The sequence below is a fragment of the Lontra canadensis genome, unplaced genomic scaffold (genome assembly GCF_010015895.1).
Source record: "Lontra canadensis isolate GAN:19392208 unplaced genomic scaffold, GSC_riverotter_1.0 scaffold169, whole genome shotgun sequence".
In the NCBI taxonomy this organism is placed as follows: Eukaryota; Metazoa; Chordata; class Mammalia; order Carnivora; family Mustelidae; genus Lontra; species Lontra canadensis.
Genome location: NW_022631163.1, coordinates 828,814 through 848,279, shown reverse-complemented (window position 1 = coordinate 848,279; position 19,466 = coordinate 828,814). Strand labels below are relative to the sequence as shown.

Below are 19,466 nucleotides of genomic sequence, written 5' to 3'. Positions count from 1 at the left end.
TCTGCCTTCGACTCAGGTCATAATTCTAGGGTCCTGGGGATCGGGCCGCATTGGGCTTTCTGCTCAGCAGGGAGCCTGCTTCCCCCTCTCTCTCTGCCTGCCTCTCTGCCTACTTGTGATCTCTGTCTGTCAGATAAATAAATAAAATCTTTAAAAACAACAACAAAACAAACTAAGGGAATTCATTGCTATCAGGTCTGCACTAAAGGAAAAAATAAAGGGAAAAATGAACCTAGACAGAAGCACGGCTATGTAGGAGGGATTGAAGAACGATAGAATATACCGGTATAAAATAATGCTAACTATACAAAATGATTATGTCTTTTGAAATTTAAGTATAGATATAAAACCAAAGTGCAAGACAATAATGTAGAAACAAAGGTGCATGGGAGGGGATGTAAAAGGAGTTACATGTATTAAAAGTCCAGTAATTTGAGGAGGTGGTACAATAATCTGAAATTTGTAGGGTAAGCGCCGAAAGTATTGTAAAAGAATATATACTTAATAAGTTCAGACAGCAGTAAAAATAGGACAATAAATATTTTTTAATTTATCCAAAAAAAGGTAAAAAATGAGAAAAAGAGAAGCAAAACCAGTGGTCATATAGGAAACAAATAATAAAATAGTAGAGAGTTCCCTGAAACAATGATTACATTAATGCAGATTTTCTCAACGGTGGCACCTTTGACATTTTAGGTTTGATAATCATTTGTTAGTGGTTGGCTGTCTTATCCATTGTAAGATATTTACTAACATCTTTGGCCTCTGTCCCCATGTGCCAGTAGCATTCCTCCAAGTGCAACAACCAAAAATTTCTCCAGGCACTGTCAAACGCCCCGTGGAAAGCAAAAATGGCCCTTGGGTGAAAATCATTGGTGTAGCCATCAAAATCCCAGCAGGATTTTTGTAGAAAGTAACAAGATGACTCTAAAGTTGATATGGGAATGCAAAGTGCCTCAAATAGCAAAGACAACCTTTTTTTTTTTTTTTAAAGATTTTATTTATTTATTTGACAGACAGAGAGATCACAAGTAGGCAGAGAGGCAGGCAGAGAGAAAGGGGGGAACAGGCTCCCTGTTGAGCAGAGAGCCCAATGCAGAGCTAGATCCCAGGACCCTGAGACCATGACCCAAGCCGAAGGTAGAGGCTTTAATCCAGTGAGCCACCCAGGTGCCCCCCCACTTTTTAAAAAGATTTTATTTATTTGAAAGAGAGAGAGAGAGAAAGAGCACAAGTGGGGTGAGGGGCACAGAGAGAAAAAGGCTCCCCGCTGTTCAGGGAGCCTGATGTGGAACTCGATCCTGGGACTCTGGGATCATGAGCTGAACTGAAGGCAGAAGCCTAACAGACAGAGCCATCCAGGCACTCCAGCAAAGACAATCTTGAAGAGAAATTAGATTGGTAAGTTGTGGTAGTGTAAGTTCTTTCACTATCTGATTTCACTATCTGATTTACGGTACATGCACAGTAAGTAAAATCAGTGTGTTATTAGCATAAAGATTGAAAAACAGACTAATGGAACAGAATAGCCCCCTCAAATGCAAGAGATCCACATACCTCACGAAGGCAAAAGCTGAAATGACCTGGTGGAAAGAACAGTCTTTTTAACAGAAGGTGCTGTGTCATTTGGTTATCCATAGGAAAAAATATGTATGTCTTGATTCCATCTGACACTGGATTTAAATGTGAATGTAAAGAAAATGTAAGAAAACAGAGAAGAGCATCTTTGTGATCTTGGGGTAGGCAAAGATTTCTTAAACAGGATATAGAAAAGGGCCAACTATTTAAAAAAAAAAAAAAGAAAGAAAGAAAGAAAAGGATGAATTGGATTACATTATGATTAAGAACTTCTGTTCCTCAAAAGACACATTAAGACCCGTAAAGGGAAGAAAGTTGTTTGCTATATATCTGACAAAACACTCATATTGATAATATTTTTCATAAATCATTAACAACCCAGGAAAAACATGGGAAAGGACTTGAGCAGACATATCAAAAAAGAGGATATCCAATGCTTAATCAACTTATGAAAAAAGACACTCCACATCATTAAGTCAGGAAAATGCAATTCAAAACTTCAATAAAATGTCATTATGCATCCACCAGAAGGGCTAAGCTGAAAAAAGGGAAGAAAAAAAAAAAAAAAGTTAAAGAGGGGCGCCTGGGTGGCTCAGTGGGTTAAAAGCCTCTGCCTTCGGCTCAGGTCATGATCCCAGGGTCTTGGGACTGAGCCCCGTATCTGGCTCTCTGCTTGGCAGGGAGCCTGCCTTCCGCCCCCCACCCCCACCCCGACCTGCCTCTCTGCCTACTTGTGATCTCTGTCTGTTAAATAAATAAAGAAAATCTTAATAATAATAAAAAAAAAAGACAAAGAAAATACTAGTTGTTAGCAAGGAAATGAAGCAACTAGAACTCTTATTCAAGGCTGGTAGGCATGTAAACTGGTACAACTACTTTGGAAAACTCTTCGGCAGGATCTAATATTCTAAAGGTAAACACATGCATGCCCTATGACCTAGTAATTCTACTCTTCGATAAATCCCCAACAGAAATATATACATAAACATACCAAAAGGTGTGTTCAAGAATATATTATCCACAATTGCCCCTGAATGCCCATCTCCAGGAGAATGGATAAATTGTGGTATAATCTCTCAATGGAATATTATACAGATGAAGATTTACCGCAATTGGAGATCTTTAAAAGAACAGGTTATAGACTCAGAAATATATAAACCAGCTTTTTGCAGGGAAGACAGTATACCAAATTGCTGCTTTGACATGACTATAAAAGGCAATCATATACCTTTATGGGATGGCCATGAAATCACACTTGTGTGACAATATGTCAATTACAAAAGAAATTGTTTAGAGATTTAGAGACTGAGGAGTCTCAGATTCTATTCCTATAAAATGCAGCCCTGATTACTGAAAGTGGTGCTGCAAAGTTTGATGTTTCTGTAACTGATGGTTCCAGGGGCGTTCTGGCCCACTGGGATGAGGCATTCAGAAAGAGTGGATTCTCTGGCTGAGTAGAGAAAACCACCCAGAGTTCAACTGTGGCAGACAGTGACTGAATAAACATAAGCCTGAATAACCAGTTCTCGATTGCTGATGGGCAACTATGTCTTTTCTAGCTCAGCACACCCAAGCTGTGGTCACGGAAAGCAGTCACTGAGAGGCAAGGGAAGAGCATCCACAATCGTAGTCCATGGGTGAACCCATAGCCTCTCCCCATCTTCCCCTTCTCTCTCTGCCTTGTCACTGGATGGGTTAGAGACCATCCCTGGGCCATGGCATATAGGTGGTGAAGAGAAATGGAGGAATCGGCACCGGAAAAGATGCTATACCTTACAGATACTTAAAAGGATAAGATGGTAGATCACAAGGCACTTACTATATTATACAATCAAGAAGTGGAAAAGGGAGAAAAAAAGGAAAGAAGTACAAAAAACATTTGGAAAAAGAATGAACTTCAACAGGGAAGTGTTCACGGAGGGAGGGGGACTTGTGTTGGAATTTGAGGATTACATGTTTAGAGCTGTGCAGGAAGGCTGCTCAAGGTAAAACAGCTGTTACAAGCAAAGTCCAGGAAGAAGAAAAATCAAACCACCTTGTAAATGTAGAGACAAGATAGAGATGCCATCACAGCAAGTGAGCCACACTTCATCCAGGGCTGACATGCTCATCCCTGGGCCTTTGCACTTGCTGTTCTACCATTATTTCCTCATGACTTGCTCTCTCATCACTTTTAGGGCTTGCTCAAACGTGAATTCTGAGTGAGCCTTCTCTGATCACTCCTGTTTAAAACTATAATCTATCCTCCCTCTTCCCCACCCCTGCACTATCTCCTCATCCTGACAAAGTTTTCCTCCAGAGCACTTAGCACCATCCATCAAACCAGATTATCTACCTGTTTATTTATTGTCTCTCTCCTCTCACTAGAATATAGGCTCTAGAAGAGTGATAATTGACAGGTTTGTTTATTGCTTCAGGCACACAGCAAATATTCAATAAATGCCTGTTGAGTCAACAGCCATATTCTAAGCTCTGGTTCTCTTGTTGGTAGAGTTTTAATATCAGCTGTGCCTGAACTGGATTCTGGGTAAAAACTGCCATACTCTTCTCTTGGGTAATTCCTACAGGTAACCGACATCATCCTTTATGGGAGGATCCTGTTAGATTCTCCTTCTCTTTTTTTTTTTTTTTTTTTTTAAGATTTTGTTTATTTATTTGACACAGAGAGAGAGAGATCACAAGCAGAGGCAGAGAGGCAGGCAGAGAGAGAGGGGGAAGCAGGCTCCCTGCTGAGCAGAAAGCCAGATGCAGGGCTCGATCCCAGGACCCTGAGACCATGACCCGAGGGGAAGGCAGAAGCTTAACCCTCTGAGCCACTCATGTATCCCTAGATTCATTCTTAAGGGGCAATCATAGCTCTAGACTTTGGCTGGGCTACTTTTAGGCTGTTTCTAGGACAAGGAGAGAATAAGAACACAAATGTGACTATCTGGATTCGAGTCCTCGCTCTACACCTGGCAGTACAATTTCCATGAATTTCAATTTCTTCAACCTACATAAATTTGGTACATAAGACTTTTTCCCAAAAGTTCTAACTCTGAATAACCAGCATATGGATAAAAAAAAAAAAAACTGGGCGTAGATTCCACAGATAAGCATTTAGACATAAGAATTGCTAATACAGGTTCTTGAACAGAAGGAAGAGAATTAATACTTGCTGGAAAAAACCCCCACCAAATGACAGGCATGTACTAGGTATTTCATGTAATAAAAATTCCTCATCCACCAGCTGAGTAACTCAAGGCTCAGAGAGGTGAAGTGACGCCTGGTCACACAGCAAGTGATGTCAGACCTGGAATTCATCTCACAGGCTGAATGCACACTTTCCGCTAGACCAGAGGCTACCCTCAGTCTGTTTATCAGAATCAAAGGGGATCAATGGAAGCACAGATTCCTGGGCCCTACACCAGAGCTACTGAATCAGAATCTATGAGGGGTGGGGGAGTAGGGGAGATGGTAGGTATGCTTGTGGATCTATTTTAAAAGTTTGCAAGGTTGGGGCGCCTGGGTGGCTCAGTGGGTTAAGCCTCTGTCTTTGGCTCAGGTCATGATCTCAGGGTCTTGGGATCAAGCCCCACATTGGGCTCTGTGCTCGGCAGGGAGCCTGCTTCCCCTTGCGCCCCCACCCCCACCTGCCTCTCTGCCTGCTTGTGATCTCTCTCTCTGTGTCACATAAATAAATAAATAAATACAAAAATAAATGTTTGCAAGGTCAGTCTGATGCCCCCCGCCCCCAGCATGGAAATCCCACACTGTACACATTCTACACAAACTCTGTCTTCTGAAGAGTAAGCACCAGGTGATGAAAGGAGTACTCGCTCAGGATCCATCTGGCAGTAGTGTGCAGAGTCAACTGCAGGGCTGCTGCCTTGGGTTAAAGTGACTGGTTTATTTGTGTACCTCTCCAATCGAACAGGATACTTTTTAGTGTTACAGCTTTCCTTGTGATTTTTCCCAGCATCTGGTACAGTGTCTGCCAAGCAGTTCCCACTCACTGTTTGTTTAATAAATGAGTAAGAGAGGCTGGATAAAACTTAAACCTCCAGTACACGTGAAATTTTGTAGCTTCCTACTTGTTCTTTTTTCTACCTAGAAATGTTTCCTTAGCAATATACTATGTGTCATGCACGGGGCTAAGTTCTGGACAAGGAAAGGGAGATACAAAGTTACCTAGAGGGTCTAACACTGCAAGGAAGGAGTATACAACAGAACAGTAAGGAGAGGGGCGCCTGGGTGGCTCAGTGGGTTAAGCCTCTGCTTTCGGCTCATGTCATGGTCTCAGGGTCCCAGGATCGAGCCCTGCTCAGCGGGAAGCCTGCTTCCCTCTCTCTCTGCTTGCCTCTCTGCCTACTTGTCATCTCTTTCTCCATCAAACAAACAAACAAACAAACAAAAATAAATAAAATCTTAAAAACAAGCAAACAAAAACACAAAGGAGTATACAAAATAGAAGTGGAGGAGGGGAATCAAGGAGACTTCCCAAAAATCCTTCCCCAAATTACTTTAGGCTCATTTCATTTATAGTTGTCCTCTATAGAATATTTGTCAAATGGTGCCCTGTATTACACTAATATTTATGTGCCTATACTTTCTACTAGACAGGAAGTTTTTTGGTAGGCAATACATTCTAGAAAAGTGGTTCTTAACTTAGAAAAGAGTGTACATCAAGAATATACACTCCTTTCCCTCACCCTCAGGATAGTGTCAGAGGAGGCTTATGGACAGTCAGGACTTTTGCTACTGTCCTGTGATAATGAGGCCACCCTTAGTGCAGCACAGTGGATACCAAATGGGGTGCTGGAACTCTCACTTCTACTGAGTAATGAGGAGCCCTTCACCTTGGGTGTCAAAGGAGACTGAGTGAAGACTCTGAACTTCTACCTATACTTGGTTCTCCTGCCAAAGTGGTGTCAGAGAAAGCCAGCTAAAACAGAAAACTTAAATAAGATCCAGCGTGTCAGAACATAATGCAAAAATGTCTAATCAAAAAGCATTCATCATACCAAGAGACAGGAAGGTCTCAAACTGAAAGAAAAAAAACAAACAAACAATCAATACATCAAACACTGAGATGACAGAGATGTGAGAATTATCTGATAAAGTTATTAAAGCATCCATGATTAAAATGCTTCTAGGAGCAATTATGTGCTTGCTTGAAGTAAGTGAAAGAATAGGAAGCCTCAACAAAGAAACAGGAGATGGAAAGAAAAATCACATGGACATTTTAGAATTGAAAAATCAGTAATTACCAGAGATAGAGAAGGACATTCTATAACCATGAACGGGTAAACCCATCAAGAAGACATAGTAGGGGCGCCTGGGTGGCTCAGTGGGTTAAAGCCTCTGCCTTCGGCTCAGGTCATGATCCCAGGGTCCTGGGATCGAGCCCTGCATCGGGCTCTCTACTCAGCAGGGAGCCTGCTTCTCCCCCCCCCCGCCCCCCCGCCTGCCTCTCTGCCTACTTGTGATCTCTGTCTGTCAAATAAATAAATAAATAAATCTAAAAAAAAAAAAAAAGAAGACATAGCAATACTAAATGGATTATGTTAAGACACAAATCAACCACAAAATACAAATACAAAATAAAAATACAAAATAACCCCAAAATGTGCAATGCAAAAATTCATTAAAACTGAAAGGAGAAGCAGAGGTGGTCACCACAAATACAGATGGTGACTTCAACATTCTTCTCTCAACAATTGATAAAACAGATAGAAAATCAACAAGGGTAACAGGATTCAACAGGGCTCTATGCCTACAGGATCTAATCAACATTTAAAGAACACTCCAACCCACAATAGGAGAATACATTTTCAGGTGCCCACAGAGCATTATACCAAAATAGATCATATCCTGGGCCATGACACAGTGAATATGGCAGTTTCCCCAACCACAATGGAATCAAACTAGAAATCTCACAACAGAGAGATTAACAGGAAAATCTCCAAGCAACATGTTTCTTTCTCTCCTGCCTTCTTTCTTTCTTTCCTTTTTTTTTTTTTTTTTTTTAGAATTTTTATTTATTAGGTAGGGAACATAAGCAGGTGGAGTGGGAAAGGGAGAACGAGGCTCCCGCTGAGTAGGACTCCCCCCCTCCAAAAATGCGGGACTCGATCCCAGGGCCCCAGGGTCATAACCTGAGGCTAAGGTAGCCGCTTAATGACTAGCCACCCAGGAGCCCCAAAGCAACACATTTCTAAATAATTCATGGATCAAAGAGGAAATCTCAAGGGAAATTTTAAAAAAGATATACAGAAATGAATGAAAGTAAAAATACAACGTATCAAAATTTGGGGGACACAGCTACAGCCACACTGAGAGGGGAAATTTATAGTAGTTAATATGCATGTTAGAAAAGGGGAAGGTCTCAAATCAATAATCTAACTCTCACTTTAAGAATCTAGAAAAAGAGGAGCAAAATAAAACCAAAGGAAGCAGAAGGAAGAAAATAATAAAGAGCAGAGTAGAAACCAATGAAATTGGAAAGAGAAGATAGAGAAAGATCAATGAAACAAAGCACTGGTTCTTTGAAAAGATAATAAAATTGACAAACTTCTGGCAAGACTGACAAGAGGGAAAGACAGACAAGAGGGATAATACAGGAACACCGCAAACAACTTCACACATATAGTTGATAACTTAGACCAAATGGCGAATTCCTCAAAAACTACTACAGCTCACGTAATATGAGAAAAATTATTTAACCTTTGACCAGCCTTACAACTTTTAAAAACTGAATTTGTCATTTAAAAACTCAAAAAGGAAAAAGAAAACAAATCCACAGGCCCAGAAGGTTTCACTGGGAACGTCTACCAACCATTTAAGGAATTAGCACCAATCCTACCCAACCTTCTAGAAAAAGGAGGAAATCTTTTCAACCTGTTTTATGAAGCTAATATTACCCTGATACCAAACCTACCAAAGACAATATGTAAATAAAAAAGCTACACACCAATTTCCTTCATGAACATAGATGCAAAAATCCTAAACAAAGTTTATAAAATAAAATGTGGCAGCATGTAAAAAGAATTATATGCCATGAGAAAGCAGGGTTTATGCTAGGGATGGAAGGCTAACTCAATATTTGAAAATGAATCAGTGTAATTAATATTAATGGGCTTAAGAAGAAAAATCAGATTGTCATCATCTTATCTTTCAGACTTCTGAACATTGAAGTGTTTGAGCACTCAGTCACTGGGCCTTTTTTTTTTTTTTCCCATTTATTTATTTGAGAGAGAGAGAGCTCACACGGGCATGTTTGCACGTATAAACGCAGAAAGAAGGGGCAGAGGGAGAGGGAGAGAAGCAGGCTCCTCGCTGAGAAGGAAGCCCTACGTGGTGGTGGGGGGAGAAGCTCGATCCCAGGACCCTGGGATCAAGATCTGAGCCAGGCAGACGCTTAACCACCTGAGCCATCCAGGCGCCCCAAACTCTCTTCTTTCTACAGCTATTCCCCCTTATGATGCCCACATTTATATGTTTAACTCTATCATGTCTCTTCCTTGAACTCCAGACCCATAAATCCAACTGCCTATGAGAGAAGCCTTTACCTGGATAGGTATTTCCACGTGGACATGTACAAACCTAAACTCCTGCTTTTACTCCCCAAACCAGCTCTTTCTGCAATTCAGAAAATGCACAGTCCCATTTTTATGGTTGCTCAGGCTGAAATCTTTGGGGCCACCTAGACTCATCTTTGTTTTACATTTCATACCTAATTTGTCAGCAAATACTGTCCTACCTCTTAAAGACAGAATCCTGGGATTCCTATTCCTGGAATCCGACCCCCTCTCACCACCTCAACCCTGGTCTGAATCATCCTTTCACCTGGGTTATTACAACAGCTGTTCAAATGCTCTTCCTGCTTCCACTCTTGAAGCCTTACTGTTCTTGGCCCAAGAGCCACAATGCTCCTCTTTTGCTCAAAAGCATTCAGTGAACTCTCATTTCATTCAGAGTATTATCCAAAATTCTTCCTATGGCTTACAAGTCCCCATGTGATATGGTCCATGTTATGTGGTCCCTGGCTACTTTTCTGAGCTCATTTCCAGCCTTCTGGTTCGTATCACTCCAGCCTTACCATCCTTCTTGCTGTTCCTTAAAAATGCCAACAGTGGTCTAACAAGTGCATTTAGTTTTCCCTCTGCTTTGAACAACATTCTACCATACGGCATATGGCTTGTTCTCTCGTTTCTTTCAGGGCTCTAATTAAATGTCACCCTATCAATGAGGCCTTTTCTAACCAGGATATTTAATAGACTCCTATCCTCCCACAAATGCATTCCTCATCCTCCTTGATTTTTATTCAAATTAGGTATCATTTTCTGACTTGTTTTATACGTGAATTTTTTTTTTTTTTTTTAATCTACCTCCTCTTGTAGGAGGTAAGCTTCTGGGGACACAGATTCTTTTTGCTTAAAATAGTGCTTGAGATATAGTGCTCAAAAATTATTAGCTGAAAGAATCAATCTGTGGCTCAGAAGTGAAGACTTTGGGATCAGACATCAGATAACCTTGATTTGACTCCTAGCTGGGTCATTTTCTATATCCAAGTGATATTGGACAGATTACTCACCCATGTTTTATGTTTTCTCATCTTTCAAATAGTGATAATAATCATCATCACACAAAACTATTTTAAGGATTAAATAAAACAAAGTATGTAATGTGCTTAATACAGAGTGACTTGGTGTTAAGTATTCAGTATATGACAGTGCTACTTAATATGGAAACATGGTCAAGATTGGGACTCAAAGGCCCTAGGTTATAATTATGACTAGATATTGACTGTGTAATTTTAGGGCATTTACCTTTTTAATATTAATTCACTCCATCAGCTATGAATAAGGTGGTGGGATGAGAAAAATGCATAAGATGCAGTCCTTTCCCTCTAATCTTAGTTATGTGATCTTGGATAGGTCACCTAACTTCTCTGTGCCATTTCCTCATTCGCCAAACGAGAATAACATAGTAACTACCTTATTGCTTTGTCATGAGGATTAAATGTGTTACTATGTGAAAACAATGTCTAGCCCTTAGAAATTGCTCACTATATTGGCTACGATGATGATTATGATGATTCTAGTCTGGAAGAGGAGTGAAAGCATCTAGGCAAAGAACTACAATATGGTGCAGTGAGAGAAAAAATAGTCATCAACTAGGAAAATGTCTCTTAACTGGAGTTTGCCCATAACTGGTAAATGCCATGATAATCGGGAAATTTTAAAACTGCTGTCTACAATAACCTAACTCCCTACTACCAACCCCACAGCAGCTGGAAAGACAAATTTCTCTGATTTGATAACTAGAATTTAAAACTTTTTATTAAACATAGGTTAAAAGGTCGCAGCCTCAAACGGTGTTTTAAAGGAGGTCAAGGGAACAATTGACTTCCCTGCCCCAACCCTTAAAAAAGTTAACATATTGCTTAAATTTCAGAACGATTAAATGGACTCCCCAGAGGGCAAGGGCAGCATGTAATTCCCTGAACGAAGCAACCAAATTAAGGGCACAAAAGGTGTGTTTTATGGCAGTGCTGTCACCAACTAAACGTCAGTACAGGATATTAAAGGGTGGTCCTGGAGGCTGAGTGGGAGCACACCAGATGGGGGGCGGGGGGGAGGAACGCCTCACCTTTGGAGAAAAAACACAGCAAGAGCCAAGGCGTGAAAAGTGCACGTGGGTGGCTTGGCACAACCAAAAGGAAGCTTTGGCGGGCGGGGGATGGGCGGGGGGACAGCCACAGAGCAGGACGTGTACAGAGAAGAGTGCGGACTGGGGCCTGCCAGATGAGGGAGAAAGCCCCCCCCCTCCCGTATATCCTGATCACTCAGCATCAGTGTCCCCTCGAGATTCCCCTCTAGGGGCTCCCGGTTCCCTCTTGCTCCCGCCACTCTTCCCTTACCTCGTTTTCCAGCCTTTCCCTCTCTCCCGCCTCCTCCACCCCGCCGGAAGTGGCGTGCTAACTAGCGCGCCGTACAGCGCCAGAAAGGTTCTGCCGGAGCCGGAGAAAGGGTTCCGGTCAGCCTCACTGCGCCTGCGTGCGGGCGCGAGCGGTCAAAGCGCCTTCCGGAGGCCGCCGAACTGCGCTTCTTTCCCGGTCTGTCCCTTTCGAAGTACCCAGAGCGAGATTCAGGGAGGCCACCGCCACTGGAGGGGCGTTTTTCTCTAGCTCTGACACCTCCCGGTGCCCAGCTACTCCGGCCCTTCCCCTTTGACCCTGCTCTCGGCGGGGTGAGAGGTTGGTGGCCATCTTGTGGCGGCGGCGCGGGCGGCTGTTACTGCGGAGACCCATCCCCTCCCCCTCCTTACCCCCCTGGCAGTCTGTCAGTCTGTAAAGAGCCCCGCAGGCAGTCAGGTGAGGCCCCGGCCTCGTGCCGTCGCTCTTCCCGCCGCACTGGGCGGCCCAGGCCGCTCCCTGCAGGGCCCCACCGCCGCCACCATGTCCTCCTTCTCCGAGTCGGCGTTGGAGAAGAAGCTCTCGGAGCTGAGCAACTCTCAGCAGAGCGTGCAGACCCTGTCCTTGTGGCTCATCCACCACCGCAAGCACGCGGGACCCATCGTCTCTGTGTGGCACCGCGAGCTCCGCAAAGGTAAACACCCCTTGTCCAGCCCCTTGGGCCCTCCCCTGGATTGACCTCTCCCCAGCCCATTCCCGAGGCTCCTCTAGCTTCTTAGTTGAAGCCTGCTTTCCAAGACCGGGCCTCTGATTGCGCTTCTGAGGTTGGTGACAGTGTTATCCCCATTTCTCAGAAAAGGAAACTGAGGCCTGGGAAGGTTTAGGATACTTGTCTGAGGTTCCCAGACCCCCCGTTCAGCCGGGCCCCCCCCCCCCCCCGCAGACTACTCCTGACACTTGTGACTATTATTATCTGGACAGCTTTGCAAGGGCATTGGCCCTAGGCTGTTGTGTGCCAGGCACTTTGCTGGGCATTTGGAGTAAGACACAGAGGACTCTGTAGTAAGACTGCCTAGATCGAGTCCTGGCTTAGCCACTTATTTCGCTGAGTGATATTGGGCTGGTTTCTTCATCTCTCTGTGCTTCTATTTTCTCATCTGTAAAACGAGACAAGGATGGCTGCCACTTACAGAGCCTTTATTCTGTGCCAGTCACTATGCTAAGACCTTTATGAATATCCTTACATTTTAGTCCTCAGAATGGCTCTGTGAAGTGGGTACGGTTACCCCGCATTATGGAGAGGTTAAGGGGCCACGCTACCTAGACCTTACCTCTCAGGCTCCTCTTCTAGTGCATCTTTCATTGATTCGAGACCCTGCTCGGGATCTGACAGGCGTTCATTGAGCTCAGCCAGTTATGTGCCAGGTGCTGGGTTGGATGCTTGATAATACGTTGACTCCAGAGGTCATCTGCCTGGAATTTAAGCCTGGTGTTGCCATCCACTGACCTCAGCAGCCTAGCCTCTCTGACTCTCAGTTTCCTTACCTATAAAATGGAGGTGATGAAAACTGGTATTTACTGTGCCTTTAATTATGTGCCAGGTGCAGTACTGATATCTTTACATACATTGTCATTTTTTAAATTCTCAGAGTTCTCTGGAGTAGGAACTTTGCAGATGAGGAAAAACTGAGGCTCAAACAACTTGCTGTGGTAAGGAGTAAACAGGGTAATCCAAATACAAATGAACATCCCGCATGGGGTCAAGCACAGTATAGGCGCTTCATAAATAATGGTGAAATGGGACTACTGATTACTCAATGTGAGGCATGGTCTTTGCCTTCAGGTTGCTTACAGTCTGGTGGGGAAGGTAGGGACCTTCGCAGCTGTTCTCCTAATGATTCCATAGCAGAAAGCTGAGGAAATGGAGCTTAGAACCACTTTGGGCAGCCTCTGTGTCGTAGGCCCTTTATAATGTAGGAAGTAACTTTACGTGTGTTTTCCGCTATCTGTGAGATGGAGACGCCCACCTGGATGGTGAAGTGGTATTTTCATTGCCTTCGAGCTGGTGAGGCTAGATTACATCAGGCTGTCAGACACGAAAATCCAAGAATCTTTGAGGAGACCCGGTTCTAGCCTTCTAGCACAGACTCCCCTTTCCACAAGTATGTGCCATACTGAGATAGGGGTCCCAATAGAGCCTAGAGCCCACAAATCCTCCTACTTGTACCCTATTTGAGTTATGGAAAATAACAGAGACTGCATTCATCTGTGAAGCTCATTTAACCCTAATCTCATGATCCTAGTTTCCTGAAACCTTAGGTTTTAAGGAGACCAGCATTATTATCTCCTCATTTTATAGATGAGAATGTAAAGATAAGGAGAGATTAAGTGCTTTGTTTAGGGTATATGGCTGGAGTATCAGCCCAGCGCCCTCCAATGCCAAAATTTGTGCTTTCAAGTACCCAGTGCCTCAGTCCCCTTTAATAAGTGAAGGTGATTGTCTGACTCCAACCAAACCCATAGCACTTTTGTTGATTCGAATTAATCACTGTATCCCACCCCATCCCACACTAGTTTAGCATTTATTCATCTTAGTAGTTCTGTTTTTTCACTAGATTTGTGTTTTGTGTGAGAAACTAAGTCTTCTTGTTTCTTTGTAATGCCCATAGCATTTAGCATGGTACCTTTTAACACAGTTTAAAAATAGGTTAGGAGGGACGCCTGGGTGGCTCAGTTGGTTGAGCCGCTGCCTTCGGCTCCAGTCATGATCCCAGCGTCCTGGGATCGAGTCCCACATCAGGCTCCTTGCTCAGCGGGAGCCTGCTTCTCCATCTGCCTCTGCCTGCCACTCTGTCTGCCTGTGCTCACTCTGACAAATAAATAAATAAAATCTTAAAAAAAAAAAAAAATTTGATTGTGGTCTCCAGTGTCATTTTCATGGTTGAGTAGAGGATCCAAACAGCACTATCTACAGCTTTCTGTGAAATGTTTTATATCCATAATGCCCAGCAAGGTAGCGTAGCCATTTGCCACGTGTGGCTGTTGAGCACTTGAAATGTGTGACTAAGGAACAAAAGTTTTATATAATTGTGTTAGTTCAAGTGTTCAAGTGTTCATATGTGGCTAGTGGCTACCATATTGGATAGTGCCAAGGTAGAGATGCTCTTCCAAGCATCAGGATACAGCTTCCTAATAACCCAGGCCTCATTCATGAATAGAGAATGCTCCCACACAGAAGTGGAAAAAGATTTTGTGCCATTATGTTCAAATTGACTAGCCCCTTAGATTCTGGCCCACCCTGAGTCTTTAGAAGTGGACATTTCTATCTGGTCAAGTCATTTCCCTAAGATGTTTACAGACTCTGTCTGAATCGCCTTCAAAATATTTACGGGGTTTACAGAAATTACTATTTTTTGCTTAAATGCTACTTTTATTCTTGATGGGTTACTGTCTTTCCACTAGGAATAATTCTTAAATTTATCGCTTTGGGCTCTGTCCTAGGTAGAACTTCCTTTCTTTATCGTGAAGTTTGATGTAAAATGCTCCTTAGATGAATATTTTTTAGTAATGTTTTTATATGTTGGCCTGAATGCAGATAAATAGCCCCTCCCCAACTTTTTTAGACGTCAAAACCAGCTAAACAAGTTGAGTTTTTTGGTCAGCCAGTTATATAAATTTTGCCTAGTAACTATTCCATCCCATTTGGAATGGGCATAGATAGGGAGTGAAAGGATCTACTGTGTCATATTGGAAAGACATCTGAATAAGTGAGTTGTCACCTGGGTCTAGAGTAGAGGGTGTGAGTATTTAAGTGTTCTGGGCTTTGTCTTACGATCTTTACACACATGTACTCATGTTGGCTTCAGGATGCTGGATGTCGAGGGATAAATTTTGACTAAATCCCCATTGCAAAGTTTGAGGATGATGAAAATTAATTGGCATTGTAAATAGTGAAAACTTTGGCTCTCTGGCCTCTTGGCTATCATGTTTGCAGCACTGAAAAAAATGTATCATGTCTTAATTGTCGAAATTGACATTTTATACAGTGGAGTCTGGGTTTTTAAACATGAAATACATGGCATTTGTAAAGCATCACTTAGTCAAATTACCTTTGTTGAAGTTCTGTTGTATTTTGGAAACTGTTAACTCATAACATTATGGACTTGGTAGTTTTACTTGTTGCAACATCCCAGACAAGGTTTACTTAAAAAAAAGAAAAGCCTTTGCTATAAGATACCTTTGTAGCAATGGTAGAATATTGTAACTATTGACACTTTTGATCTGCTTTTGAATAATAATTAAAGTTGTTAAAGATTAAATATTATCGTCAGTCAGCCATGCAAACTAGGTTATTACCAGAAGGTTAATACAGCTCAAGATATCCATATTTAATTTTATGAATACTTTAAGTCATCATTTTAAACTATTACATGCTTTTAAAAATCTTATTTTTAACTTGGGTTATTCTTCTGTAGCTACCTTTAAAAATGTCACATCTTATGCCTGCTGTGTCAGAATTTATACATGCTGTGTGCATATCAAAAGAAACAAGTGGTTTCTGAGAGGAATAGAGTTAAGGACTAGTTTTTCAGGTATGTAAAGGTTGATATAAGGCTTGCTTGAGTTTTTCAGGTATTTTAGCATAGGAGAAAACTTAGTGTTTTGGACTGATTGTATTATTTATTTCTTTTAAAAGAAAACTGGGACCAAAAATGATAGTGATGTAACTTTATGGTTGAGAAGTTATGTGCATAGAAGCCAGGAAATTCAGTAATGTTCCCCCAAGCAACTGTAACTCAGACATAGTACATGAGGTTTTTATGGTTTAATATATGATGCCATACAGAGTAATAGGAAATACTACATTTAGTATGTATAAGAGAGAATTATGGTTTCTGTGGGAGCCATAATTTTGCATATCCAGAATTCAGACGTCTTTAAATTTTCAATAATAATGTAGCATTAATATGTATTTGTATTTGAGATAAACATCTATTCGTGCATTTAGAGATTCTCTGGATCGTAGAGTTATCATTGATGATTGTTATAGGAATGTTCAGAGAAATTCTCAGTGTAGAAACATAAATTACAAGAATCTATTTTAAAACTGAAACCTGGCTCAGTCTTCATTCTGCAGTATTTGGTAATTAATAGTTAATTAAAAATGCTCATCTTTGCAATAGAATAAACCTTGGTTTTATTATGTCTTCTTGAGGATATTGACTGCTTATCCTTTAGGAGTTTTCTTTGGATTATCTTTATTTTACCATCAGTTATTCTGGTTAAAATATTACAGAAATGAAGATGGCCCATTCTTGTTTTATTTTGTTTTTCAAACTTGTATTCTCAAACCTTTTTTGTTAGTGATGTCAACAAGTTATTTAAGTTGTTGTTTCAATTGTAAAGGAAGCCTGGTCTCAAGTAAATAATACTTGTTTTAATATTCTTCAGGAGTAGCTTAGGGCAGAAGAATTGTGCATTGAGAATTTCCTTGGTGTAAATTAAATTATCTTTTTTTTTTTTTTTTCCAGCCAAATCAAATAGAAAGCTTACTTTTCTGTACTTAGCCAATGATGTCATCCAAAACAGTAAAAGGAAAGGACCTGAATTCACTAGAGAATTTGAATCTGTCCTTGTGGATGCTTTTTCTCATGTTGCCAGGTATGTTTGGATTTTTTGTTTGGTTTGGCATTTAAATGCATTACCCTTTCTTCCTTACTGTTCTTTCTTTTTCTGGGAGAGCCTTTGCAAATTGACAACTTCATATTTTACAGGGGTATGCTTTACAGAGTGTTGGAAAGGCCAAATTACAGTTTTATGTTCTGCTGAGCCCTTCAGCTGTCTCAGATGTGTAAACATTTTGATGCATTGAAGGGATTGAGTCTAGCACTTGTAAAACATCTTTTTTCCTAGCTGTATTCATTTATTGAATTCATTTTTTGAATGTGGTGTTTTCCTTGTTTTGGCTGAGTTGTCTCATTAGCTTATGGTCAGAACACAAAGCTAAATAGTACCAGGAAACATTCCAGCAACAAAACCTTAATAGCAAGATATTAGTTGGTTATGCCTTCGTTTTTACTTATTTCCTTCTAGATGTCTAGATGTCTCGTTTACTAAAAATAGTGGTTATTACTGTAACTGCAAAGATAATAATTGTCAGTGTGGAAAGTAGATACTAAATCTCTGTCACTATTGTGTTTTGTGAACAAGAAGACTAGAGTATAGAGCACATATGTAAGTAATATCACATGAAATTCATTTGATTAAAACTTCTATAAATCACTTCTTTTATTTAAAAACAAACTGCTTTTCTGTAGACACAAGTTAGTTGCCCAGGAGGAGCAAAGAAAAACTATTTTCCACTAGAATATTACTTAGTAAACACATAAACATCTTTGCAGAAGGAAATTGGGAAGGCCTAAAAAAGGAGGCCAGTTCGTTAAACAAAGTTGTTCTAAGGTCTGAAGTCTACGTGAAAGGCCTCAAGCGTATAAATGAGCCCAGCATTCCATGAGAGATTTGAGAAGTTTGAAGGGATAAAATGAAAAATCCGAAAGAAAGAAATGATACCTAATTTTCTAAAGATGGGAAAAAGATTTTTGTTTGTCAGCGATGTAGCTGGCCCCAACTTGAGATGAACATGGATACCGAAGAAGCAGAATGCATTATGAGCTGGAAACAATCCTGAACTGGAAACAATCCTGAACCCTGAACAGACTACTGGGATAGCCATCTCAAATTGGAGCCGGGCATTTTCTTGTTTTGAGGAGATGTGGTTCAGTTTCTTAGGCTGTAGCTCTACTTCCAGCACTGTCTCAGTGACCTTGGACGTGTTACTTAGCTTTTACTAACAGTTCAGTTACAAGTTTCCTAACTGGTTAGAAGGGGACGACACCACTTCCCTCACTGAAGTTGTTGTGGGTCGGAAGTACACCAGTCTGTTTGAAAACTTGTAGTACGGTGCCCAGTCCCCGGTCTTTGCTCAGTTATAGAAGTATGCTAAATTGTAAACTTTGTGACAAGAAGGACCGTTTTTGTTCTTCACAGTATCCCAGGTACCTATTAAAGTGTCTGGCATAGAGCCGTCAGGTTTCATAGCTTTAGGGAATACCATTTATGTAGCCTTGATGTGATTGGTGTTCCAGGAGTTGGGCAACATTGTGGTCTACCCTGGTATAGTAAGGATTCAGTAAATATTTGTTGAATGAATTAATTAGGGTATAGGAAATTGACGAAAATAATTTCCTGTAAGAATAGTACACATAACATTTTTATTTAAAATTGAACAATAATTGTTAACTGCCCACCAAACCAGAAAGGGTAAGTAGAAAGGACTAGGAGAAGGGGAATGTGAGTGGGCTGTACTAGGATTGAATTTTCTATTTGGTCTAACATCTTAAAGCCTATCTAGGAGGCACTGTAAAAATGTCTTGGCCGATTCTGTGTATGGCATTAATGTGGAAAGTAAACCTGGTCTTTTTCAATGGAAAAAAAAAAAAAAAGCTCTAATTTCCCCCCCCCCTTTTTTTTTTTTTTTAAATATTTTGCATTCTTCTTGTTCTTTCAAGGTCCTTTTTTGGTATTAGATTCAGGATCCCCATGTTTCTAAGCCCTTTCCTCCTGCCATTGTTAGAAAAGCCGGTTGCTTGACTTCAATCCTGATGTACCCTATCCATAGTAAGAAGTATTCTCTCTGGTTTTCTGTGCCTAGTTGATGAACAAAGATAGTGGACCCATTAATATGGACCAAAGTTGATGAGGAATCTTTTTATGATAACTTCCTACCTCCCCCTCACTGCCCCCCCCCAAAAAAAAAACCCAAACCAAACCTCTCAAGTCAGAGGAAGCCACCAAGCTCATAGGTTAGATTTAATTTGAATAGTAGTTTAATTACCTCGACTTTGAACTTTTTTCCCCACACAGATGCCTTCTTACTTTCTCCTGAGTTTGGAGATAGTTGTGTGCACTTTGTTTTTTATTCAACATATAT

General features: G+C 41.2%; 2 protein-coding genes across 2 annotated transcripts in view; one reads left to right on the top strand and one right to left on the bottom strand.

Moving 5' to 3' along the window:
* TTI1 (TELO2 interacting protein 1) overlaps positions 1 to 11,571 on the bottom strand; it is a 45,636-nt gene extending 34,065 nt beyond the window's left edge. The window contains exon 1 of the mRNA XM_032845729.1: positions 11,483 to 11,571. The gene's annotated coding sequence lies outside the window, so the exon portion shown is untranslated. The remainder of the gene's footprint in view (positions 1 to 11,482) is intronic.
* A 44-nt stretch (positions 11,572 to 11,615) lies between these two features.
* The window catches only part of RPRD1B (regulation of nuclear pre-mRNA domain containing 1B), a 49,330-nt gene continuing 41,479 nt past the window's right edge, over positions 11,616 to 19,466 (top strand). The window contains exons 1-2 of the mRNA XM_032845820.1: positions 11,616 to 12,170; positions 17,008 to 17,137. Of these exons, the coding sequence (XP_032701711.1) occupies positions 12,020 to 12,170; positions 17,008 to 17,137 (281 nt within the window). The 5' untranslated portion in view covers positions 11,616 to 12,019. The remainder of the gene's footprint in view (positions 12,171 to 17,007; positions 17,138 to 19,466) is intronic.